The 27,613-nt window shown below is 41.2% G+C and overlaps 2 protein-coding genes across 2 annotated transcripts in view; one reads left to right on the top strand and one right to left on the bottom strand.

Moving 5' to 3' along the window:
- The window catches only part of atp10d (ATPase phospholipid transporting 10D), a 44,775-nt gene extending 37,271 nt beyond the window's left edge, over window positions 1–7,504 (bottom strand). The window contains exons 1-2 of the mRNA XM_084181892.1: window positions 7,404–7,504; window positions 186–563 (exon numbers count right to left, since the gene is read on the bottom strand). Coding sequence (XP_084038018.1) covers window positions 186–469 — 284 coding nt within the window. The 5' untranslated portion in view covers window positions 470–563; window positions 7,404–7,504. The remainder of the gene's footprint in view (window positions 1–185; window positions 564–7,403) is intronic.
- Window positions 7,505–12,254: 4,750 nt separating this feature from the next.
- On the top strand, window positions 12,255–26,174 carry LOC311145256 (COMM domain-containing protein 8-like). The gene is made up of 5 exons (XM_084181492.1): window positions 12,255–12,344; window positions 16,460–16,615; window positions 21,338–21,490; window positions 21,813–21,965; window positions 23,802–26,174. Exons 1-5 carry the CDS (start codon window positions 12,300–12,302, stop codon window positions 23,820–23,822), a joined length of 528 nt encoding a protein of 175 aa, XP_084037618.1. The 5' UTR covers window positions 12,255–12,299; the 3' UTR covers window positions 23,823–26,174.
- The last annotated feature ends 1,439 nt before the right edge of the window (window positions 26,175–27,613 follow it).

Below are 27,613 nucleotides of genomic sequence, written 5' to 3'. Positions count from 1 at the left end.
CCATTTGGCATCTGCTCATTTTGAGTTAATTCACAACAAACATGATTACCAAATTATAATCAAGTGCCTCCTAGGCACTCCTGCTTGATGCAAGTTAATTCCCGACATCGACAAACATGATTACCCGATTATAATATGGTCTACCCCATCCCCTGTGTAAATCAGCATGTGGTTCTGGTTCTCACCTGTGGAACTGCTGGAACAGGTTCATGGGAATGAAGCTCAGAAGGCTATACTTGGTGGTGCGGATGCCGTTGCCCTGGCATCCCTTGGAGACGCTGTCGTACTCATGCTGGTGGGGTCCGTGGCGGGCGATGACCGTCCTCCGTTTGCCAGTGAGCCGCTGTGCGTTGTGGTGCTTTGGGGAACTCTTGGTGGGCAGGGCAGCCGGGGCCGAGTACCTGCCTCGACCTGACTCTGCGGCCACCAGCTGCTGCCAGCGGTGTCTCACCCAGTGGATCTGCTCCATAGGCCCAGTGGCCGGGGCACCCTACACCCAGAACCCTGCTCCCTCCCTGGGCGGCCAGACCTGGTTCCTGAGGGCCACTCACAGTGCAGTTCTACTAAAAGAGAAAAATCAGAAAGCTCTCAAAAGTAGTGACTTTGTGGGGAAAGGGGAAAGAATTAGGACAGATAGTAGGTGAGGGACTTAAAAGTCCTTGAGATATTTATTGAATAAGTGACATAGCTATGACTAATTGCTTTATTGTTTTAGGCAATACATCCAACCCCTTTTTCAGGCCTGTATTTGAAGGGCAACAACTTATAGTTCTTTGAAACAAAACGGACCCTGAACTTGTCCTTGTAATACCAATATACTGTATCATTACTTCCACTACTTATGGGAAGGGTCAATTGACTATTGTGATGGAAACACCTGCTATGTGCCCTCCTTATCACTAACACCAAGTGGCATTGATTGCTCTCTATTAAAATCAAAGTAGGGCCCAGATTAGTTGTTATAAACTTTCTCTAGATGTTTTCTTTCCCAGTAGCTTCTTAGCTATGTACTGGTATCTGGAATTTCACCTGAAAACCCATCTAAATAGCAGTAAGGTGGAAACATTTTCATTTGAAAAATACACACAAGGAAAGATAAGATAACTTCTGAAGGGGCGCCCCTCACTGGAGAGATGTTTTTAGCTAATATTTCCAATACTGTGCACTAATCGCTAATTACAACCTTGTGCTGTTAACAATGTTGTTGGAAGATTAGGTCAGCTGTACGTATTAATAGAGGCTGCTCAGCACGTGTGGAAACCCCTAAGCAATTATTAGGGCCCCTTTCAAACAAGTGTGCAATCATCACTGACATTGATGTACTGTATAGGTTAATATAGACTGATTCTGTTCCACCAACTGACCTACTGAAGATAATAACATTTTGTTTACTTTTTCAAGTTTTTCTCTTGAAGTCTGGTCTGCTCCAAGACTGCCAGTGTGTCTCAATGCTTTGAAAGACTTCCTTTCCTTTGTCATAATCATGATCCTGTCGTCTGAATAGGTGAAACTCTATAGTTGCTCTATTTTAATGCAAGCTAGACTATAACACTCGCCTAGACATACTAAACCCAAGGCTTTAATATCAGTGAGAACTAGGGAATAGGATATAAAGAGGCTTCTAAAATGAGATACCCATAATAACCCAATGTGACAAGCTGTCCCTTCCCCCCCATTGCAAATGTCTGATTTTATCAGGCTCGGTCAGTCATCAGCATATCTCAAGAAAACATGGTGGATTAGGCTGAACTCATGAAGTGTATGATTACTTATTCTCAGGAATGTGGATTTGCCCCACACGAGACCTAGACCCCTTAAGTTATATCAGTCGCTAATAATATAACTTAAGAGCACATGATAGAAACTGGTTATTTTAGTAACAGTAATTCTGTGAGTTTAGGCTTACTTGTTCATAATAACATAACAGTGAGACCCGGCCATAGCATACAACTGGGAAAGATGTTGAAATGCAAAGGCTGTCAATTCTGTCAAACTAAGGAAGTAAAACTGAATATAACAAAGTCAAGAGGAACTGAGAGGAATGGATACATGAGCCATATAGCCTATTGTTACCCAGTTATAGACTACTAAGGCCTACAGTGGCTTCAGAAGGTATTCATACCCCTTGACTTATTCCACATTTTGTTGTGTTACAGCCTGAATTCAAAATGGATTAAATAGATTTCTCACCCACACAATACCCTGTAATGACAAAGTGAAAACATGTAATTTTTTTATTTTAGCAAATGTATTAAAATGAAATACAGAAATATCTAATTTACATAAGTATTCACACCTGAGTCAATACTTTGTAGAAGCACCTTTGGCAGCGATTACAGCTAAATCTTTCTGCGTAAGTCTGTAAGAGCTTTCCACACCTGGATTACATTTGCCCATTATTATTTTCAAAATTCTTCAAGCTCTGTCAAATTGGTTGTTGATCATTGCTAGACATTTACATTTTACATTTACGTCATTTAGCAGACGCTCTTATCCAGAGCGACTTACAGTTAGTCACATTATTATTATACTTATTTATTTTTTTATACCCCCTGTGGGAATCGAACCCACAACCCTGGCGTTGCAAACGCCATGCTCTATCAACTGAGCTACATCCCTGCCGGCCATTCCCTCCCCTACGCTGGACGACGCTGGGCCAATTGCGCGCCGCCCCATGGGTCAAGACAGACAACCATTTTCAGGTCTTGCCATAGATTATCAAATAGATTTAAGTCAAAACTGTAACTTGGCCACTCAGGAACATTCACAGTCTTTTTGGTAAGCAACTCCATTTGCCTTGTGTTTTTAGGTTATTGTCCTGCTGAAAGATGAATTAATCTCCCAGTGTCTGGTGGAAAGCAGACTGAACCAGGTTTTCCTCTAGGATCTTGCCTGTGCTTAGCTCCATTGCGTTTATTTTTTATCCTGAAAAACTCCCCAGTCCTTAACGATTACAAGGATACCATAACCTGATTGAGCCCCTTCTATGCTTGAAAATATGGAGAGTGGTACTCAGTAATGTGTTTTATTGAATTTGTCCCAAACATAACACTTGATATTCAGGACAAAAGGTTAATTGCTTTGCCACATTCTTTGCAGTATATTTGCCTTGTTGCAAACAGGATGCATGTTTTGGAATATTTTTTTAAATTCTGTACAAGCTTTCTTCTTTTCACTCTGTCATTTAAGTTAGTATTGCCGAGTAACTACAATGTTGTTGATCCATCCTCAGTTTTCCTATCACAGCCATTAAACTCCTCTCTGGCAACGGAGTTAGGAAGGACGCCTGTATCTTTGTAGTAACTGAGTATATTGATACACCATCTAAAGTTTAATTAATAACTTCACCATGCTCAAAGGGATATTCAATGTCTGCTTTTTTATTTTTTACCCATCTACCAATAGGTGCCCTTCTTTGCAAGGAATTGGAAAGCCTCCCTGGTCTTTGTGGTTGAAATTCACTGCTCAACTGAGGGACCTTACAGATAATGTGGAGCACAGAGATGAGCTAGTCATTCAGAAATCATGTTAAACACTATTATTGCACATAGAGTGAGTCAATGTAACTTATGCGACTTGTTAAGCAATTTGTTACTACTGAACTTGTTTAGGCTTGCTATAACAAAGGGGTTGAATACTTATTGACTCAAGACATTTCAGCTTTGAATGTTTTATTAATTTGTAAAACTTGAAAAACATAATTCCACTTTGACATTATGCGGTATTGTGTGTAGGCCAGTGAAAAAAATCTCTAAATAATCTATTTTAAATTCAGGCTGTAACACAAGAAAATGTGGAAAAGTCAAGGGGTGTGAATACTTTCTGAAGCTTTACACAATGTTGAGTGGCAAGTCAAACAACAAGGCTACTGGATGATGTCCCCATTGCATTGCAGAGAGTTACTTAATTCTTATTGTAATCAGTAAATCAACTCTAGAGAATTGTAATTAAGAGGAACAGAATACAGTTTCAGAGAAGGGCGTTGTAAAAGCCACCCAACTCAGATATCACAACTACTTGGAGGTCACTCACTCACACGCCCTTGTGAGATGCCAAAACTGTTAGCAAGCAACATAGGCCAGCACATGCCCTTGGCTCAGTGTGTGCTGTACTGAAGCTCAGCAATACTATCCTTCATGGTTTTCTCGATTGTTTTTTTAGGTAAGCTATTTCAGTTCATTCTATAGTGTGAACTGTATAGCCTAGCCTAGTGCTGGGAGATAATAGGCCTAAAGCCATTTCGATAAAAGGTTGGTGCTTTTAAAATGACTTATAAAGTAGTTTATGAATCTGTAAAACAACATTGCATAGACTAGACTAGATACCAGCACATTTCCTTTCTATTGATATGGTGATATCTTGTCAAAGATGGGCTAATGTACCTGCCATAATGTTTTATTCATAAAGAAGTTGTACCGGCCTACAGACTTTTTCCAGAGGTCACCAACCCTGGTTCTGTGCAGTTCTTTCTTCCAGCCCAGCACTACACTCCTAAGTCAACTGGCAAATCAAGAACCAGGTGTTTTACAACAGCCTGAATACCTTGGTCTATAGGGTAGCTCTCCAATAATAGATTTTTCTCAAACTGCTGTCTGTGTACAGTGAAAGAGAAAACAAGTAGTTTCCAAAAATCCACACAGACAATTGATTTTGCTGTGTAGAATTGTCATATCCTACACCAGCATGCACAATGACAATGTCCCCATATAAGAGCAGCCTGGTCTCATAAAATAGACGTAACATCATAAACAAAAATCAGGGACATTCAAATTAGTAAGATATGTTACGTTTGGTATGGTTACATAAGACAGAAGGTTACTTAAAGGGAAGATTGCAGAATTGCATTGGTGTTAAACATTCTGATTGGTTTCATCCTTTCAACTAAAAGCCTCAATACGACATATCACTTTACAGTTGTATCTTGGGTGAAATGTATATTTATCAGAATTTGACCGAAGTCATGTCGGAAAAGCGTTCGGAAAAGTGACGTCAACAGAAGAACACTCAAGTGAATACACAGCAGGAGGGAAGCCACTGTCCACATAAGACGTGAAAGACTCACATCATACCGGAAAATATATTTTGGCCCTCTGAATAACGCCAACTTATCATGTGATTTCTTTATTCTGCAATAGCAAAACAAAAATGTTTGCACATACAGCACGCAGGCTTTTAGCATAGCCCCTTTTACACCCCTGCGGGCTTACCCCCTACTAGTTATCCACTAGCAGCCTTGAAACACATCACTTATTAGCAGTTCAGCACATCAGCATTTATATAATATAATATAATATGCCATTTAGCAGACGCTTTTATCCAAAGCGACTTACAGTCATGCGTGCATACATTTTTTTTGTGTATGGGTGGTCCCGGGGATCGAACCCACTACCTTGGCGTTACAAGCGCCGTGCTCTACCAGCTGAGCTACAGAGGACCACATTTCTTGTACTGTTACACAAAGTCAAGATAAACCTCTACCATCATAGTAGACATTGAACGTCTATAACCAAACTGGCTAAAACTCTGTTGTTGGCCGATGGTAGGTATTGCTAGCCACATGCTAAACTGAGTGCCAACGTTACTAACGTTACTAGCAGCAGTAAATCCAGGTATAATGGCTAACACAAATATTGGCTACCATGATATATCGGCTAATAAAGATCAGGCAGTTCAGCAAAAATAAAGACATACCTTGAAATAAACAATTACATTAATCTGATTGGTATTTGACCATTAATTTCTGCAAAATGTGCAGTGTTGGAGTTGTTATAGCTTGCTTGTTAGCCGACTAGGTAAATAGATAAACTATTCAACTATGGGGTTATCTGATTTTTCTATTCATTACTCGTTTTGTTTGCAGAGGAAAAGTAAATGTGGAATGTTCTAGCATCTTCAAAGTGTCCCTCGACATAAATATTATTTTATGTTTCATATTTTTTTGGTGTGGTGGCAATGATTTTTGCTGTGGCGAAGCGTAGTGCCACAGTTAAATGACTGCAGTGGAAACACTGGAATACAAACCTGTCCCTAGGATTTCACGTGGTAACCCCCACGCTCACTGCCACAGCACAATACAGAGGCCGTCACTAGTTACCACAGCCACAAGGTCATAAACCCCGCCTATTTCTACAATTTGTCTTATTTAAATGTGATTTTAAACTTAACCCTAACCATAACCACACTGCTAACCTTCTGCCTAACCCTAACCTTAAATGATTTAAAAAAAAAAGTGGCTGTGGTAACTAGTGACAACTGCATACAGATCACACATTTTAGCCAATTCATTTCAGGTTTGGTATTTTCCATTTTGTAGCTTTATTGCAGCAAAATTGATTTTAATTAAATGTAGGCTAACGAATCTGGTAGTGTTATCTTTCGTTATCATGAGCTCGCTAGCTTGTAGTCCTAAAAAACGGAAATGAGTTGCTTCTGGTTTGTTCAGCCAAAGACAATACAGTAAGAAGATAGGCAGAATCTGCTTCTCCAATAGAAATCCCCGACCACACTTGCAGGCGATGTCATGGCGACGTTGGCTAGCTAAACTCATGCGCAGAAACACGTAATCTGGTCTAATGCTCGTCTCGCGCGGAACTGCACATGTTCAGTGCGTCAAATCAATGGCACTCCGATATAAAGTTGTTTTTGACGAAAATGAAAACGTGTCAGTTTGTCAATTTCACGAGGTTGGAGTAATAACATGTTCAACTACTTAAAACATTGGTTCGAATCTAGGTTGTGCCTTTAGATTTCGAGAAAATGAACAACTAAGGAATACTTTTTCACTTCTCTCATTGACTTCTCAAACCCCGGCCTCGTCTGTTTTGTGTGTTTCGCAAGCGTTTCCGGAAGTTTCGCGATGTTGCGCCTCTGCGTTTGGACACTGTGGTTCAGCCATTCCTTGGGGGAAATGACTGGGGAAAGAATGGGGTTTTGGGATAAACGCCGAAAATCAGGTCTGAGATTAACACAGGTTTAGGAGATTTTATACGTTTTGTTCTAATTTAGATAAGGTCGGTTAACATGACCTTTAAGAATTATGAAGCCTTTAGGTGCTTGTTTTGATTAAATAAATGCTTCAAAATTAACAAAAAGTGAAGGCCACATTAAGAAAATACTACAGTTTACCATAGAATACTACAATACTTTATGTAGTAATTCTGTAGTAAACTGTAGTATACTGTATAATATTTAACTACACACTGTAGTATCTATCCCTCGGTCATGTGTATCACTTGTAGTAATAGTATACTGTAGGCTTTGACCAACGAGCCATGGCGGAGTTAGGCCATACAAAAAAACGCTAGTAATTCTATTGCTCTCTATATAAATTGGTCTATTGTGCCCCGCGTTACACCCAAAGTTGCAAAGAAAACAACAGATGCGAAAATGTTTCAAGAACTTACCCAGTAGTACGCATTGTTCCCTGTGCAACAGTAGAGATTTGTGGTTCTTAAAAGCGAAACAAAAAATACAATCCCGTAGCGGTCACATCACATTACCTGTCTTGAGAATGTAAAGTAGGTTATATTCAAACTTGCGCAGATCTTCTTAAAAAAATTGTTTTACGCAGCAGCACTAACCAGGATGTGGGTGAAGAATCTTCAGTTTCCACTAGTTACCACATCCACAAAGTCACAATTGTCTATATCCTAAAAATGTATGAAAACAAAAATGCGCTTTGAAAGAGGCAATCAGCAGTTGAAACAATGACAAAGAGTACTCCCCACCCCTGTTTAGATAAAAAAAAAAAGCGGGGGGGAAGGTGATGGATGTAACCACTCTCAAATTCAAAGACAGAGCTATGGATGCAAGGGCTCACCATCCATGGTCTCAAAAAAAAAAAAAAAAAGTTTAGTCATTTAGCGAGCGATTTACAACCCCCCCCCCCCCCCCCCCCCCCCCGAGGGAAGGAGGTTCTCACCCAAGATTTGACATCGTCCCTTTGATGCGGTAAAGTTGTCCTGTCCCCTTAGCAGAAAAACACCCCCAAAGCATAATGTTTCCACCTCCATGTTTGACGGTGGGGATGGTGTTCTTGGGGTCATAGGCAGCATTCCTCCTCCTCCAAATACGGCGAGTTGAGTTGATGCCAAAGAGCTCGATTTTGGTCTCATCTGACCTCAACACTTTCCCGCAGTTCTCCTCTGAATCATTCAGATGTTCATTGGCAAACTTCAGACGGGCCTGTATATGTGCTTTCTTGAGCAGGGGGACCTTGCGGGCGCTGCAGGATTTCAGTCCTTCACGGCGTAGTGTGTTACCAATTGTTTTCTTGGTGACTATGGTCCCAGCTGCCTTGAGATCATTGACAAGATCCTCCTGTGTTGTTCTGGGCTGATTCCTCACCGTTCTCATGATCATTGCAACTCCACGAGGTGAGATCTTGCATGGAGCCCCAGGCCGAGGGAGATTGACAGTTCTTTTGTGTTTCTTCCATTTGCGAATAATCACACCAACTGTTGTCACCTTAGTATACTGTGGTCCTCTGTAGCTCAGCTGGTAGAGCACGGCGGTTGTAACGCCAAGGTAGTGGGTTCAATCCCCGGGACCACCCATACACAAAAATGTATGCACGCATGACTGTAAGTCGCTTTGGATAAAAGCGTCTGCTAAATGGCATATTATTATTATTATAAGATGCTTGGCGATGGTCTTGTAGCCCATTCCAGCCTTGTGTAGGTCTACAATCTTGTCCCTGACATCCTTGGATAGCTCTTTGGTCTTGGCCATGGTGGAGAGTTTGGAATCTGATTGATTGATTGCTTCTGTGGACAGGTGTCTTTTATACAGGTAACAAACTGAGATTAGGAGCACTCCCTTTAAGAGTGTGCTCCTAATCTCAGCTCGATACCTGTATAAAAGACACCTGGGAGCCAGAAATCTTTCTGATTGACAGGGGGTCAAATACTTATTTCCCTCATTAAAATGCAAATCAATTTATAAAAATTTTTACGTGCGTTTTTGTTGTTGTTATTCTGTCTCTCACTGTTCAAATAAACCTACCATTAAAATTATAGACTGATCATTTCTTTGTCAGTGGGCAAACGTACAAAATCAGCAGGGGATCAAATACTTTTTTCCCTCACTGTATATATATAATATTTGGTCCCAACTGACATTACCCCATTGAGAAATTTAAAATGGATAATGTTAGGGTTAGGGAGGTTAGGGTAAGGGTAGGGGTTAAGAGGTCATGGCTAGAAGGAATCCAGCTTTTGTCGAATTAACGTCAGATTTGACTTTTCGTAGCAGGTTAGGAGAACTTACGCAGCAGGTTAGGATAATTAACGTAGCAGGTTAGGAACATTTGGTTAAGGTTAGGAAAATGGGTTAGCTAAAATGCAAAAAAACTAACGACTTTTGACGTTAATTTGACATCACAAGATAATTAGTGTTGTTCCTGGGTGTAAAAAAGACGAGTTGGAATGCCACTGCCCACCAGAGATGGGTCGTTCATTCAGTTACATTTCATTAAAAAATGTTCAGGCCTGCCTAACGATGTTACTGTAAATAGACATTACTGTGTGAATCACTTTCATTTACAGTAGTTAAGACTTTTATTTTGAAGATTACATTCTTGGAGGAGTGTGGGGCAATGGTGAGGAGTAGGAACAGGGCATTTAGAGTACTGAAAAGGATGCACAACTTCCAACATCTGATTCAGTATAAGCAGGCCCAGGCCATGGTGAGGAAAACTATCCGTCAGGCAAAGTGGTCATGATGGTATCGGTTCTGTGACACCATTGGAACGGCGACACCTGTGGGAGAAGTGTGGGGGATGATTAAGAGGATGAGTGGGTTCAGAAGAGAGTGGCATTATCCAGTGTTGACGAGTGGGGAGGATGTGGCAATAACAGATGAGGAGAAAGCAGAGATGATGGCCAAAGCATTTGTCCAAGTGCATAGCTCCGCAAATCTGTCAGAGGAGGGGCAGAGGGGGAGAGAGAACACGAGAGAGGAGCATCCTGGAGTGCTGGATAGGAGGGAGGATGTAAATGATGCGTTGAATGCACCATTTACTAGGGCAGAGGTGAAAAGAGCAATAGGTAAGGCTGGGTTAACTTCACCTGGAAAAGATGAGGTGTGCTATGTTATGTTGGCCCATCTTAGTGATGAGGCACTGGATAAGGTATTGGTGTTGTACAACAGAGTGTGGGAGGAGGGGAAACTACCAGGCAGTTGGAAGGAGGTAGTAGTGGTACCAATCCGGAGAGGCTAACTTACTTCCTGGAGAGCAGAGGGCTAGTATCGCCACATCAGAGTGGGTTCAGGAAGGGTAGTGGAACTATGGATCCAGTGTTCTGCTTATAAGCAGAGGTCAGGAAGGCTCAGGTGAACAAGGAGACTGTTGTAGCTGTCTTTTTTTTATGTGGAGAAGGCGTATGATATGATGTGGAAGGAGGGGTTGTTAATCAAGCTTGATATTATGGGGGTAGGAGGAGGAACGTACAACTGGATAAAGGATTTCCTGTTTGGAAGGTCTATCCAGGTGAGGGTGGAGAAGTCTTTATCAGGCAGCTACTTGGTGGAGAACGGTACACCACAGGGGAGCGTGATAGTTCTCTGTTGTTCTCAATCATGATCAATGATGTTTATTCTCAGGTACAGCCGGATATAGGGAGGTCGTTATTTGCAGATGATGGGGCCTTATGGAAGAGGGGAAGAAATATGCCATACATAGTCAGGAAGGTACAGGAAGCAATTGATGAGGTAGAGCGGCGGGCATTAATGTGGGGAAGCAGGTTCTCTGTAGAGAAAACTCAAACAGTGTTCTTTACAGGAGGAAAGTGGGAGATGTGGTATGCTTGAGGTTATATGGTAGAAACTTGTAGAGGGTGGGGGCCTTCAGGTTCCTTGGGGTATACTTTGACACTAGACTGACCTGGGCAGAACACATTGAGAGAGTGGTGGGAAAGTCTTAGAAGGTGCTAAATGTGATGCGCTGTCTGACGGGGAAGGAGTGGGGGGCTGGGCGTTTCTCATTGAAGACCATGTATGTTGCATTGATCCGATCTGTAATAGACTATGGCAGTATAGCATGTGGTTCGGCAGCCCGGACCTCACTGGAAAGGCTAGATGTCATACAGGGGCAAGGACTCAGAATGTGTTGTGGAGCGTTCCGGACGTCCCCAGTGGCTGCATTACAGGTGGAGACAGATAAACAGATGGGTACTCGGATAAGATTTACTTGGGTCCCATCTCATGTGGGGGTGGAGGGGAACGAGGCAGTAGATGCACAGGCTAAACAAGCACTTAGTAGTGGGGATGTTGATGTTGAAGTTTCAATGAGCAAGACAGAGGTAAAAATACTGATATATACAGTGATGGTGCAGAGATGGCAGGAGCAGTGGAATAGAGATAATAAAGGAAGGCATTTATTTCAAGTACAGAGGAAAGTCGGGGACGGGAGGACGGCAGGAAGGGACAGAAGAGAGGAGGCTATTTTTTACAAGATTAAGGGTGGGACACAGCCAGTTGAATAAGACATTACATGTGATAGGAAAGCATCCAACAGGAAAGTGTGATTATTGTCAGGAAACAGAGACCGTGTAGCATGTATTGCTACAGTGTGGGCGGTATCAGAGGGAAAGAGAGAGGATGAGATCTAGTATGAGGGAGAAGGGGATACAGGAAATTAGTTTAAAGAGTATATTGAGTAGAACGTAATTAGATATAGTATCAGATATTTTGTTATCTTTTTTAAGAGAAACGGGGTTGGCAGGTAGGATTTAGTTCCTCCCCGTCTCTGGCCCACACTCCAGTACAGTAGGTGGCAGTAATGCACCATAACGTTGGATGCCAACCGCCGATAAACCCCACCGAAGAAGAAGAAGACAAAGTAGAAGATTACGTTGTTCCTGGACCAGAAGGTTATATTCAAAATCCCAGTGTTGCGCAAACAACGCTGTCCTGTGCATTACTGCTGGATATGTCATCTAGTTTCATCATAGCACTTCTGTTTTCACTTTAATAATCCTCCAAGAAAGAAGCCGATTTTATAAACACATAATGCAAAGGAAATTACATTTTGTCAGCTGAATATTATTACATGCACTGTGGCTCGTGGGATAATATTATAGAATTTTGCCACACTAAAAAAGTATGTTTAGGAGATTGTTTCAATACGAGCTCAGCGCACTTTTTTATAAAATGTTTTCCATATAGGCCGATTGCTCAAAAATAAATGTACCGGTTTAAACCTCACTGCAAGAGGACAATTGTGAATACGCCCCACACGATTACCACATGATACCACTATCAGCTGATTCGTGACGTTTTACGGAACTCGACAGAAAAACATGGTACATTTACTTGGCAAATTACCTTCTGAAGAATGTCCAAAAGTAAGTATAATTGAACAATGCATTCATTACTGTAATTTCCTTGAATGTTTGATTCATAAATGTGCCGCATTTTGTCACCACAGTCCTGGAGCTAGTCAATGCAATATCAGGAGAACCCGTGCATGCATTCACTTTTTACATAGCAAATACACATTGGAACGGTGATGTGTGAATGCTTCCATAGTACAGCTGTTACACTTTAGCTACTGTAAAGTGTAGCAAGGACTTTTTTCACTAACCTCTTCTTTACGATACACGTTTCCCGAATCAAGAACGAAGAAAGTATCTTATAAATGCCAACAGTGTCCAGTTGCAGGTGGTTCTACAAAAAACATAAATTCAGAAAGGCATTAAATCCATGTTTTGTATGGAGTGAGAAATGCCACTTGCATGTGTGTAGATCAGTGGCGGTCGGTGCCGTTTAAGATGAGGGAGGACGATATATCTATTTTTATGAGCAACGCCTTATTTCTATTACAGCATATTGGATGACTGTCATTCATATTCCATTCACCCAGCTCAATGTAACATCGACAGGTTTAGGCTACATACTACATGAAAATAAAATTTTCCCTATACCCATCATGAGGTTCCTACAACCTAGCCTATGAATGAACGTTTACAACATAGGTGTACAGTTTGAGAGAAGTTTGAGTAATTAAGTTGACAGACATTGACACATTCAATACCACCTTGCACACACTTGCCTGCATCTAGCAGATGTAGTCAGCAAGCAGTTTAGCAGTTACACTGGCCGGCCCTGGTGGCAATACATTAATACAACCAAAAGCTTAGTTTGACTTGGAAGAGTTCCAGTGTTGGATAGCCAGCTAGCTAACACAACATCCCTCTCTCTTTGAGCCTGGTGTTTGAGTAGGCTAAACTAACTTGCTGCAATCCCTAGCTAAGTAAGTGAAAGTGAAAAAAATATGAAATATAGCTATCTCTCTCTCTTGCTTCTCCTTCATTTTTGAAAAAAGTAATGGCTACACCATGGTTCTACCCTACAGAGTGCTGTTGAGTCTACTGTAGACCTTCATTGCAAAACAGTTTGTTTTAATCAATTATTTGGTGACATGTTAATATATTTCGTATACACTACCAGTCAAAAGTTTTAGAACACCTACTCATTCAAGGGTTTTTCTTTATTTTTACTATTTTCAACATTGTAGAATAATAGTGAAGACATCAAAACTATGAAATAACACATATGGAATCATGTAGTAACCAAAAAAGTGTTAAACAAATCAAAATATATTTTATATTTGAGATTCTTCAAATAGCCACCCTTTGCCTTGATGACAGCTTTGCACACTCTTGGCATTCTCTCAACCAGCCTCACCTGGAATGATTTTCCAACAGCCTTGAAGGAGTTCCCACATATGCTGAGCACTTGTTGGCTGCTTTTCCTTCACTCTGCTGTCCGACTCATCCCGAACCATCTCAATTGGGTTGAGGTCGGGGGATTGTGGAGGCTGGTCATCTGATGCAGCACTCCATCACTCTCCTTCTTGGTAAAATAGCCCTTACACAGCCTGGAGGTGTGTTGGGTCATTGTCCTGTTGAAAAACAAATGATAGTCCCACTAAGACCAAACCAGATGGGATGGCGTATCGCTGCAGCATGCTGTGGGAGCCATGCTGGTTAAGTGTGCCTTGAATTCTAAATAAATCACAGACAGTGTCACCAGCAAAGCACCCCCACACCATAACACCTCCTCCTCCATGCTTTACGGTGGGAAATACACATGCAGAGATAATCCGTTCACCCACACCACGTCTCACAAAGACACGGCGGTTGGAACCAAAAATCTCAAATTTGGACTCCAGACCAAAGGACACGTTTCATCGGTCTAATGTCCATTGCTCGTGTTTCTTGGCCCAAGCAAGTCTCTTCTTCTTATTGGTGTCCTTTAGTAGTGATTTCTTTCCTCTGAACAGTTGATGTTGAGATGTCTGTTACTTGAACTCTGTAAAGCATTTATTTGTGCTGCAATTATCCTCTACAGCAGAGGTATCTCTGGGTCTTCCATTCCTGTGGCGGCCCTCATCAGAGCCAGTTTCATCATAGCGCTTGATGGTTTTTGCGACTGCACTTGAAGAAACTTTATTGACATTTTCCATATTGACTGACCTTCATGTCTTAAAGTAACGATGGACTGTCGTTTCTCTTTGCTTATTTGAGCTGTTCTTGCCATAATACTTTACTTAATAGGGCTATCTTCTGTATACCCTCCCTACCTTGTCACAAAATAAATTCCACAAGTTAACTTTTAAGAAGGCACACCTATTAATTGAAATACATTCCAGGTGACTACCTCATGAAGCTGGTTGAGAGAATGCCAAGAGTGTGCAAAGCTGTCATCAAGGCAAAGGGTGGCTATTTGAAGAATCTCAAATATAAAATATATTTTGATTTGTTTAACACTTTTTTGTTTACTACATGATTCCATATGTGTTATTTCAAAAACCCTTGAATCAGTAGGTGTTCTAAAACTTTTGACCAGTAGTGTAGTTTTATCTAAAAAGGATATAGCTTTTTTAAATGTTTCACTATTTTTATTTGTATGACATTCACTTAGGAGGATGGTCCTCCCCTTCCTCCTCTGAGGAGCCTCCACTGGTGTAGATCTTTGTTTTGGTTGCACTGTGTGACATGCTGTCATATACTTCTACACGTGACCGCGTAGCATAGAAACGACTAGTTCCTGCAAAGATGCTGGGAAATAATCATAATAATAATAATAATAATGTATTCTACTTATATAGCGCTTTTCAAAGAACCTCAAAGCACTTCAAAGCACAAAAAAGACAACTAATAAAAATATGAGATGGACAGTCATTAGCAGTTGTGTAAAAATACTTAAAAGTATGTAAGTTGTTTTTGGGGGGATCTGTAGGCCTACTTTACTTTACTATTTGTATTTCTTACAACATTTACTGTTACTCCACTACATTTCTAAAGAAAATCATATACTTTTTACTCCATCAATTTTTCCTGACACCCAAAAGTACTTGTTACATTTTCAATGCTTAGCAGGACAGGAAAATGGTCAAATTCATGCACTTATCAATAGAACATCCCTGGTAATCCCTACTGCCTCTGATCTGGCAGACTCAATAAACACAAATGTTTGAGTGTTGGAGTGTGCCCCTGGCTATCCCACATTTTTTAAAAACAAGACAATTGTGCTGTCAGGTTTGCTTAATATAAGGAATTTGAAATTATTTATACTTTTACTTTTGATACCTAAGTATATTTTACCAATTACATTTACTTTTGATACTTAAGTATATTTAAAACAAAATACTTTTACACTTTTACTCAAGTATTATTTTACTGGGTGACTTTCACTTTTACTTGTCATTTTCTATTAAGGTATTTTTACTTATACTCAAATATGACAATTGTGTACTTTTTCCACCACTGGTCATTAGAAAGTTCATGGCTTGAGTGATCATCTGAGGGAGGTAAATGCTAGATGTGTGGCAGCTAACATGGCGAGGAAACTCCTCGCGTGGTACAAAACATGGATTTAATGTCTCTCTGAATGTTCTCTGGTTTTTGTAGAACCACCTGTAACTGGACACAGACAATTATAGGATACACTTTTTTCCCAAATTGAGAATGAGCAAAGTATCACCAAGAACAGGTTAATTGAAACATTTCATGCTACACTTTACAGTAGCTAAGGTGTAACGGCTGTATGGAAGCATTCACATATCACCTTTACAATGTGTAGCTACATAGCAACAGGCCATTGTAGGAGGAAAATGTATTAATTAAATTAATTTTCCGTAGGAGGAAAATTTATTAATTAAATTAACTTTTCCATTAGCTAGCACGCATAAGTGTCGATTTGGCAAAGTGTGTTATTGTTATAAGCCCTTGATGAACCAACAATTGACCAGCAGAGGGAGCATGATGCTTGATTGTAAATCCAAATAATGCAGATATGTCAGTTACTCAAAAACACTATGACTGCCACACAAACATGGGCATGGCATTGTTTACTGACTTGTTTTGGGTGGATAGATTAAATCCCAGCATAGGCTACAAAAGGACCGCAATACATTTCTTTAACATGATGATGATACACACTTTCTCTCCTCCAGCTATTACACAGGGTGGTAGACGGTGTGTGTGGGCGGGAGCCCCCTCGGATGGCAGACTACGGTGATACGTGGACCCTTGTAGAATGGATGGAGCTCCTCGTCTCCTTCTCCTCTCTGTTCCGGCTCACCGTGGGTAAGAAGACCCCAGACGAAGAGGTGAGACCATAGTCAGTGAGTTTGGAGCAGTCTTTTGAGTTTTATCATGCATGTTTGACTTTGAGTCATGTTCCATGTATGACTGACCCTTGACTCAGATGTGAGGGGAGTTGGGTTTCTAAGATGTGCAATGCAGTGGCTCACTGGTTTGTGAGGGTTCTTCTGGCAGTTACATTGTGTTGGGCTCTTCACTGTGTATTAGGTTTGTGTAGGGCCTCTTGACGGCTGCAATGTATTGTGTATGCCGGCAGTGTACTGGGTTTGTAAGGAGTGTGAAGGGTATTGGGTTTGGTCAATATTTCTCAATCCATTCCTGAGGGATGCTCAGGGGGTGTACATTTTGATTGAACCATGTGTTTTATTGCTGGGCTAGAACAAAAGTGGGCAATGGGCACCCCCTGTGTGAGGGCTGCAGTATGTGGTATGTTGTGTTTTGTTATGGCTGCAGAGTAGACAGTGGATTTGGTGTGTCAGGTGTATACAGTATGTTGGTCTCAGGTTTCAGTTTGTTTGCCACTCTGGTGGAAGGCAGGCGTCAGGTTTCAGACTCTCCTGGGATATCTACTAGTGATCTGTTTTCTGTCTCTTGACAGGAGGGGCCATTGAAAGTTCAACCAGGCATCAGACTACTGTGTCCCCCTAGAATGTGTATTTGGCACGGCATAGTAACGTTCAATGCCAACACCCAGGCCTACATTTTCAATTAATAAACGTTACATACAGTGCCAGATCTACACAACCTAATCCACACTTTTAAAGCAGAACATTATTTTTTGAAATTTTCTAAAATGAAGGGGGGAAAAATAAGATATCTTGATTGCATAGATCTACACACCCCTTTGTGGCACATCTAAATAAGTAAAAAAACAAGTATTTTCTTTAAAAAATCACGCAATTACACTGAACAAAAATATAAACGCAACATGCAAACATTTCAAAGATTTTACTGAGTTACAGTTCATATAAGGAAATCAGTCAATTGAAATAAATTCAATAGGCCCTAATCTATGGATTTCACATGACTGGGAATACAGATATACATCTGTTGGTCACAGATATCTTTCAAAAAAGTAGGGGCGTGGATCAGAAAACCAGTCAGTATCTGGTGTGACCACCATTTGCCTCATGCAGCACGACACATCTCCTTCGCATAGAGTTGATCAGGCTGTTGATTGTGGCCTGTGGAATGTTGTCCCACACCTCTTCAATGGCTGTGCGAAGTTGCTGAATATTGGCAGGAACTGGAGCACGCTGTTGTACACGTTGATCCAGAGTATCCCAAACATGCTTAATGGGTGACATGTCTGGTGAGTGTGCAGGCCTTGGAAGAACTGGGATATTTTCAGCTTCCAGGAATTGTGTACACATCCTTGTGACATGGGGCCGTGCATTATCATGTTGAAACATGAGGTGATGGCGGCGGATGAATGGCACGACAATTGGACTCAGGATCTCTTCACAGTATCTCTGTGCATTCAAATTGCCATCGATAAAAAGCAATTGTGTTCGTTGTACGTAGCTTATGCCTGCCTGCCCATACCATAACCCCACCGCCACCATGGGGCACTCTGTTCACAACGTTGACATCAGTAAACTGCTCGCCCACACAACGCCATACAGTTGAAACCGGGATTCATCCGTGACTGCACACTTCTCCGGCATGCCAGTGGCCATCGAAGGTGAGCATTTGCCTACTGAAGACCCTGGTGAGGATGGCGAGCACTCATATGAGCTTCCCTGAGATGGTTTCTGACAGTTTGTGCAGAAATTATTCAGTTGTGCAAACCCACAGTTTCATCAGCTGTCCAGGAGGCTGGTCTCAGACGATCCCGCAGGGGGAAGAAGCCGGATATGGAGGTCCTGGGCTGGTGTGGTTACACGTGGTCTACAGTTGTGAGGCCGGTTGGACGTACTACCACATTTTCTAAAATGAAATTGGAGGCGGTAGAGAAATGAACATTCAATTCTCTGGCAACAGCTCTAGTGGATATTCCTGCTGTCAGCATGTCAATTGCACGCTCCCTCAACTTGAGACATCTGTGGCTTTGTGTTGTGTGACAAAACTTCACATTTTAGAGTGGCCTTTTATTGTTCCCAGCACAAGGTGCACCTGAGTAATGTTCATACGGTTTAATCAACTTCTTGATATGCTACACCTGTCAGGTGGATGGATTATATTGGCAAAGGAGAAATGCTCACCAACATTTCGGGGATCTTTTATTTCTGCTCATGAAACATGGAACCAACACTTTACGTGTTGCATTTATATTTTTGTTCAGTGTAGTTTTGTTTGTGCAGAAGTAATAGTGGCAAAAAGTAATTTGATCATTTTTGAATAACTTCCTCTTTCTCTGTATAATTCAAACAAAGATTTAACCTCAAAGCCAGCAAAGTGCTTAAAATGTGTAGACAGTTACTGAATACCCCTTTGAATATGGACAAGTATGGCAATTAAGCTGTTGCTGGTGTTACATATCAACTGGGTACTGAGAGGATCTGGCAGTCCTTCCTAACAGAGCTATGGGAGAGAATGAGAACTGCTCAGGGATATCACTATAGGGCCAAAGGTGATTTTAAAACAGACACCGAGTTCATTTGCTGAGCTGAGAGAACTGTGGCTGGATCAGCAACATTGCATTCATTCCACATTACTGGCCTGTATGACAGAGTGGAAAGAAGAAAGTGTGTGCTATAAACTCTATTCAAAATCATCCTTCCTGTTTGCAAAAGGGCCATTAAGTAATACTTTTTAAGAGAACATAACAAATAAATACACTTTTTGGCAAAAACTTTCGGTTTAGGGCCAATCCAACCCAACACATCACAGAGTGTCACGAATTCCGCCGAGGCTGCTCCTCCTCCTTGTTCGGGCAGGCTTCGGCGTTCGTCGTCCCCGGAGTACTAGCTGCTACCGTTTTGATGTTCTCTATGATTGTTTGGTTTTGTCTGGTTGGTGCACCTGTTTCATATCATGTATTGATTATGTCAGCTATAAGTTTCCTTTGGTTTTGTTTGTAGTTGTGTGTTGTTGTACGCCTGTCCGTTGGTGTAGGTTTATTGTTTTCTTGTTGTTCGTGCTTTACGCACTTTACGCACTGTACGCACTGTTTGCGTAATCGCTCGCCTCCTGTGTGTTGAGGCCCGTTGTTTTTTGTATTTTGCCTCTGTGACTATTAAAGTCGGATCGACTAAGCTTCTGTGTCCTGCGCCTGACTCCAACACCGCATCCACATCAGCCCGTGACACAGAGTTAACCTTCCATATTTTCAAAAATTGTGGTGGCATCATCATGTTATGGGTATTCTTGTCACCGGCAGGGACTGGGGAGTTTTGTCATGACCAAAATAAATATGAAAGGGGCAAAGCTCAGGTAAAAACTTAGAGGAAACATGCCTTAGTATTCTGAAGACCTTACACTAGGATATATATTTATGTTTCAGGGGAACAAATTATACAGCCCTGATTTAAATCTGTGTGAAAATCAGAGACAATACTTGAATATTGCTGTCCATCAATGATCTACAACCAAATTGACTGAGCTTGATCAATTCTGACAAGAACAATGGATAGATGTTGCCCCAAGGGCTGTGCAAAGTTGGTGGAACCTTTATTCAAAATAATTTCAGCTGTAATTGCTGCCAAAAGTGCTTCCATCAAGTATTAATTCATATCAGTGGTGTGAAGACCTACTCAATCAATAAATCTTCATATATTTTGTCTATTTTTCTTTCACTTTGAAAGTGTGAAGTAGGTTGTCGATCAGTGGGGTAAAATCCCAACTTAATCTATTGTTAGATTTTAATTTAAGAGAGCAAAATGTGACACCTGTGCAAAGGTTGTGTAGACTTTTGCTGGCACTATATGAGTTAATTTAGTAGCAAAATTATTTCAGTAGCGAGTTATTGGCAATACTCATGAAAAATTACAGGGACACAGACTCCTCTGTTTCAGTTGCGAAACTGATGAACAAAATGTTTTATATGTGTAAATAGAATTACAGGCAGACTGAAACAAGACCAGCCGTTTGATATTCATTGCACAATCACCAGGAGCTGTGGCACCAGATGGGAAAGACAAGAGCTGCGGAACATATTTACAAAAGTAATGTTGTATAAATAAATATTGTATGTCCTGTGTCTTCTGTGTTGACAGTTTTTGTGTATCATGTGTGTTGTTTAATGTAGGCCAATGTACAGGTAACTGCCAAAATAAAGGAAACATAATGTCTTAATAGGGCGTTGGTCTACCACGAGCCGCCAGAACAGCTTCAATGCGCCTTGGCATAGATTTGACAAGTGTCTGCAAATCTATTGGAGGGATGCGACACCATTCTTCCACGAGAAATTCTATAATTTGGTGTTTTGTTGATGGTGGTGGAAAATGCTGTCTCAGGCGCCGCTCCAGAATCTCCCATAAGCGATCTGGTCACTTACACACACTCTTTAAACCCCCTATGCTCCTTTTCAAAGTCACTGAGATCTCTTCTTCTAGTCATGTTAGCGAAAAAAATGGGCAACTGGGCATTTTAAAATATGACCCTAAGCATGATGGGATGTTAATTGCTCCACACCTGTGTGGAAGCACCTGCTTTCAATATACTTTGTACCTGTACCATCCCACACAAGTTATTTTGAATTTCAACTGTGTAGTTTGCAGATTAATATTGAATATACAGTATGAATGATTATTACTGCAACTGCCAACCTCTTCTGCTTTGGGCAGGTGCTGGCATCGTTGGCAGACGTGGGCAGTGGGTACGGGGAGGCCGTGCTGACTGTCCTGAGGGCCAGACGAGAGGAGATCCGTCAGGCGCTGGTGGAGAGGACCAATAACGTGTCCAACTCAACCCTCCAGGATTTTGACTGGCAGATAAAGGTGAATTTCCTGCACTACAGTGAGGAGTTAACAATCTCTGTTTGATTGGTAAACTGATTGGTCAGGATATTTTTTTATCTCAATGGGATATCTTGGTTAAATACAGGTCAAATGAAAAAAGTGGTTATGCTTTTTTACAGTCCTGTTTCAGCTGGGTTTTACCTGGTATGCAGAAATTACGTGAGAAATTATGTGGTATCAATTATATCATTTGGGTGAAATGCTGAGGTATGGTTCACTACCTATGCTACTACTGCTACCACAATGATTTCTATACATTTGAATCCTAAGCCTCTTTCTCGCTCTCTCTTTCTCTGTTCAGCTGGCATTGTCCAGCGATAAGATCTCGTCTCTCCAGACCCTACTCAATCTCAGTTTGGACGTGAAGGAGAACGGTGCCCTGAAGCCTCTATCTGTCGAGATGAACAGAGAGGAATTACAAACACTCATCAGCTCATTGGAGGCTGCCAATAAGGTACAACCTTCGGGGACACAAGTGCATGCACTTACACATACATACACACATTATTAGGGTATTGACTTGTGTGGGGCATTGCCGATCGAATGCGTCAGTGTGTTGTTTTGTCCAATGTTTCAGTGGTGCATAGTTATGCAAAGCATGTGTGCTTGTGTGTGTGAGTGCTTGCGTATGTGTATGCATGCGTGTGTGAGTTTGGCCAGCATCAGTGGAGGGTATGATTTGGATGGCTTGAGAACAGTTTTCTTGGCAGTTCCACCAATAGTCTAATATCATTACATCTACTGATGTCAGAGCATAATAGCCGGTGATTTCTGCCAGCTTTTGTGCCCTCATTCACTTATTGTTTTTTCCCAGTCTCTCCATATTCCCTGTCCTAGAATACATTTGTGTGTGTGTGTATTACAGGAGTGATTTTATACAGAAACATATTTGTATCCCAACAGCAGTTCATAGTCTGACTGTACACTTTCCCTCATTAGCACTCCTCCCACAAGTCTCCAGAAAACTTTTGTTTTGGGACCGAGAAGCACATTTTCATTATAACGTTAGAGGAAATACGTTCCTAGCGTGTGAGGAACATGTTTGCTGGCCTCAGAAATGCTAGCCAGCTAGCTAATATTTAGAAAAACAATTTTTTTTTTTGGCTAGAGTCATGCTAACCCGTTTGCAATCCCTTTAGCGTTGCTTGCTAGCTACAGAGGTTAGCTGGCTAGTTAGCTACAATAGTTAGTTAGCTACTGCCATCAGTTGTTGTTGTGTTATCATATTTAGCCTATTCCACCGTTTTTAGAATGCATACTGGCATTTGAATATAGCGCAGGAATAGGGAATCCGGACACACTGTGGACACGGTAGACACATTTAAATGTAGGTGTAGACGCATGACGCGTTCGGAATTCCATGAACAGAACTCTATGATCAGAATACTAAAGCTGCATGAACTGTCAAGTCTAGACACGGCCCTAGAGATACTAGAGAGCCCTTCTCTTATCTATACAGTGGTCTTTTCTGTGACAGCATAGGCCTCAAAGGTACTGCCTATCTCCATTTTAAAGTAGTCCATTTGTTATTCTTCTACCTTTGAGTTTATTGGCAGTTCGTAAATAAACAAAAAATGGTCATACCAAAATCTACCGTGCTGGAGTGTGTATAGTCTGAACAGGTATAAAGCCAATGTTGGTGATATACTGCAACCTGCAGTTATGGAATGTTTGCTCAGGAGTGTAATTCATTGGCTGACCCCTCCAGCTGACCTGGATAGAATTCTGTGATCCTTTCTAGAGCCCGACCGATATATATATCAGTTCACTGATATTGGCCTTTTAACGCTATATCGGTATTGGCCGATAACTCCACTGATAACCGATATTCAATAAATAGGATAAAAAAAGGGAATTTCATGCTGATCTGAACACTTGCTGCCATTCTCATGAGGTGTCATTATTGTTACAATGTATGAAATCAACATTTGAAGCATAGTTATTGGACAATTGCTCTTCTGGATGGCAATTTATGAAAACTCTGTGTGGAAAAATGACACTTTTTCAGTTCCCTGCTGTAAAACAGTATATCGGCAGACATATCGGTAAGTTTTGCCCCCCCAAAAATCGGAATCGGTATCGGACCCAAAAAATCATATCATTCGGGCTCTAATCCTTTCTTAACCCATAGTAAGTCCCACCAAGTTGACGACTTTAAAATGGTGGAAGCCCTCAATGGTGCTGTCTATGCTAAAGCAGGCTTTGTGGCACAAGAGCCCTCTATCTATCTCTATGTGCACACTTTACCTCTGTGTGTGTATCCTGACAGTGTGTGTTTGTGTCCTTACAGGTGGTACTACAGCTGAAGTGATGGCAGCGAGAGACATTTCACTGTGCACTTTTATTTATGGCTCTTATTAAAGGGACGTGTTATGTCATCATAGAGGGACACTGAGCTATGATATAGGGAAACAGTGGTCCGATCCAGAAACAAGTCTTAGCCTTCAACCCACTAGGCACTGATTCCTTACGCTTCGATCACACCTACAGCGTCATTGCGGAAAATGGTACACAGCATCATCTGGATATGTGTGCAACAAAAGTTCAACATTCACCTTCTGCTACCCTTTCTGTCAATCCTTCTACACATATAATTTGATGCATACGTTCGATAAATCCAACATATGCACCACACAGAACGCCCTGCAACTGCCTCTGCAACGCGATGCAGCAAGGCAAGCACAGCGTTCCATTGGAAATGAATGTACTTCTGGTGTACCAAAACGCAATGACGCTGTCTGTGTGATCCAGGCGTTACACTTCAGCTCTAATGGGTACTAGATCACTCCCCTAATTAATTCCAAAGCATTGAATTTGTGTAAGCATGGGATAGTGGGTGTTGCACCATTTTCCTTTTATTCAATTTCTTTTAAATCCATGAGGGGGAGTGAATGAGTGCACATTTTGGGGAGAAGGGTAGAGAATCGTACTGCAGCCTGAGATATATATTCCCAAGACTGCAGCAGTCTTTTTTTGTACTTGTTGTTTTGCTGGTTTTATTTGTAATCCATTCCATTACTGTATCAAAAAATACTAATGTTTGACCTTATTTTGACCTTTTCTTCAATGGAATGTATTTTAGCCTACAGCTCTGTCTCCATACTCTGAAATGGCTTCATCTCTTTGTCTCTTCCTGATCTCTGTTGATTGGCTAGGTTAAAATATTGGCAAGGTCATCCATCCCCAGAGGCAACATTAAATATCAGACCAAATAATACCCCTTCCATGAGGGTTGAACTAACGTTATATATCAGACCAAATAATACCCCTTCCATGAAGGTTGAACTAACGTTATATATCAGACCAAATAATACCCCTTCCATGAGGGTTGAACTAACGTTATATATCAGACCAAATAATACCCCTTCCATGAAGGTTGAAAATGTACTTTTCATCTGTCTATTGAATATTTAATACAGATCACACTGTGCAAAATCTTCCTTTGCGTACGCCTATGATGTTATGCAAGAAAACAGCAGTGGGGGGGTAGTGAGTCATGGAGGGCCTAACTTTCCCTTTTTTCTTAAATTCATCACATCTGGACCACAATATGGCAATGCTATAATGCATTAATGAGTTATATAAAAAGAAAGACCACATTGAAAAAAGTCTCTAGTCTTGCATGAGAACCCAGTGTGTGTTCTAGTTGGCCATATACAGGATTTGCGGTTACTGTAGTCATTTCTTATAGAAGTAACCTGGCTTTGCAAGATTGCATCTTGCTTGAACAAATACACAGAGTGCAAATTATACAGTGACATTCTATTGGCTGCACAAAAATGTTTTACATGATGATGAAACAGGTGCCGTGCGTGCATGTTGAGTTTGTCTATCCCCACCAGACGGATCAGGACACGCAGGTTGAAATATCAAAACGCACTCTGAACCAACTATATTCATTTGGGGACAGGTCAAAACGCATATGAAACATTCATGGACATTTACCTAGCTAGCTTGCTGTTGAGCAAATTTGTCCTGGGATATAAACATTGGTCCTTTTTTTTTTTTTTTTTTTTAATCTAATTTTGAGTCACACAAAATGGTGTGTTCTCTACTCCAACAATTAATCCACAGATAAAAGGGGAAACCTAGTTAGTTTCTAGTAATCTCTCCTCGTTCAGTCTTCTTCTGTGGATTTTATATGGCGGTTGGCAACCAACTTCAAGGTGCATTACCGCAATCAACTGGACTGGAGTGGAGCTCATTCATCTTACAATCACCGACGTGGGTAGATGCTCTTAAAAACCAATGAGGAGATGGGAGAGGCAGGACTTGCAGCGCAGATGCGCACAAGCAGTTTGGATGAAATTATTGAATAACATGTCTGTACATTTTATTTTGCAATGCTCGCACACAAGGCGGGCGGTGTGGTCAGCATGTTATGGGCCTAATAGTAAAGACACATTTTAACTGTAAAAATGTATTACATTTTAATGTGACGTTTTCATCTGATTGTCAAAAAATCACTTAATCACGTTTGTCTCACTTAATCACTCTAAATCCAGCATCCAAACAGTGCCCTATGCACCCGCCATTTGATGAATGGAAAGAGACATCTGTTACAAACACCATAAGTGTAATGACATTCAGCGCTTGTCATTAGGCCTACACAGTGGTGTGTATTCATGGATGCCAAAGGAAGCCATGCTTCCCCCAAAATGTTAATAATAAAACAATTAAACATATGAAATGATTTATTTCTTGTCTCTGTGTTTTTAACAATTTTCCTTCAATTCGCAAGTGGCTGAATGTATCTGATGCTGCCTGGCCAAAAATACATGTCATACTCCTTTTGGCCAGACAGCATCAGATACATTGGCTACATGTACTGAGACAGAGCGGCGCTGTTTCGGTCGCTCGGATCCTTTCTCGGGTGAGATTAATGCATCTTGCTGTCGGCGCTCGTCTCTTCAAATTATCAATATTTAGAGAACCCCTCCCACCCAAAGTTGGACTTTTTGGTGCCTTTAGGGGAACTCATGTCTCATTCTGTAATACACACACACACACACACACACACACACACACACACACAGACAGACACAACCAGAAGCATAATACCCTAAAGCTTGTTTAAGAGAAGATGCAAGTGTCCTAACGCCCTGCCAAATGTTGCTTATGATTTGATCATCTCTCAGCTTATCCTGCTCATGTCAGACGGGGGAATGATTTGTCGTCATTGTCCTCATGAGGCTGTCCTAATAGGTCATGGTAACCATTTAAACTGAACTGCACTAATGTTACACAGGCCATAAAAACAATTAAAACATATTTTTTCAATGCAATAATACTTAGGTCATTTTAATACATTTTAATGACAGTGTTACATAGCCTATATGTCCGAAGGCTTCATTTGAAGACCCATCCCACAATTGTCACATGGTTTCCCTCCTTCGCACACACTGCCCACTGTGTGGAATAAAGGCAATTACATCCAAATGAATCTCCATAACTCATCCACACGGATTCCCTCTAACTGTGGACCGTTATCACATGCGTAACCCATGGTGACGTTTGTGTCATAGCCATGCCCCTACAGTAGATTAGATGGCAGCCTGTCTGATTATTAATGAGAGTGGCACTACAGCGCATGGCCCTACTAACTGGTCTAATGGCATTACTCTTTGCTCAGTCGCTTGAGTTTTATCTTCGACCTTAGATCTCTTGAGGAGAATGTAGATTGAGTTCTAAAGATGCCAGTACAGAATGGGTGTATACCATTGAAAGTTCAAGTTATTTCTCCCATGCATCATGTTTTAGCACTGAATTGAAGATGCAGTTTAGCAAACAGCACTATATTGGAGACAAACTAAGACCCTTTTGAAGTTAGTATTGTTAAATGAGAGTGAAGCTTTTATTGGGTTGGTGAGATGTCAGTTATTTTATTTGAATTCCTTACAATCTCAAACAAAGGATTTGTATGATTATGTGTTCTCTCTTACACAAACACCCACACACACATTCCCGGTCGCACATGCTTGCTTGTACACGTTACCAAGCAGAAAAACACACATGCTTGCTGACAAACACGCCAGGACACTCAAACTCACACACACACACACACACACACACACACACACTCCTTTATACATGAGAGCACAT

This window comes from Coregonus lavaretus, assembly GCF_964263955.1.
Source record: "Coregonus lavaretus genome assembly, chromosome: 18".
Taxonomy (NCBI): domain Eukaryota; kingdom Metazoa; phylum Chordata; class Actinopteri; order Salmoniformes; family Salmonidae; genus Coregonus; species Coregonus lavaretus.
Note: the sequence above shows the minus strand (reverse complement) of the source record. Positions and strands in the feature narration are given on the sequence as shown.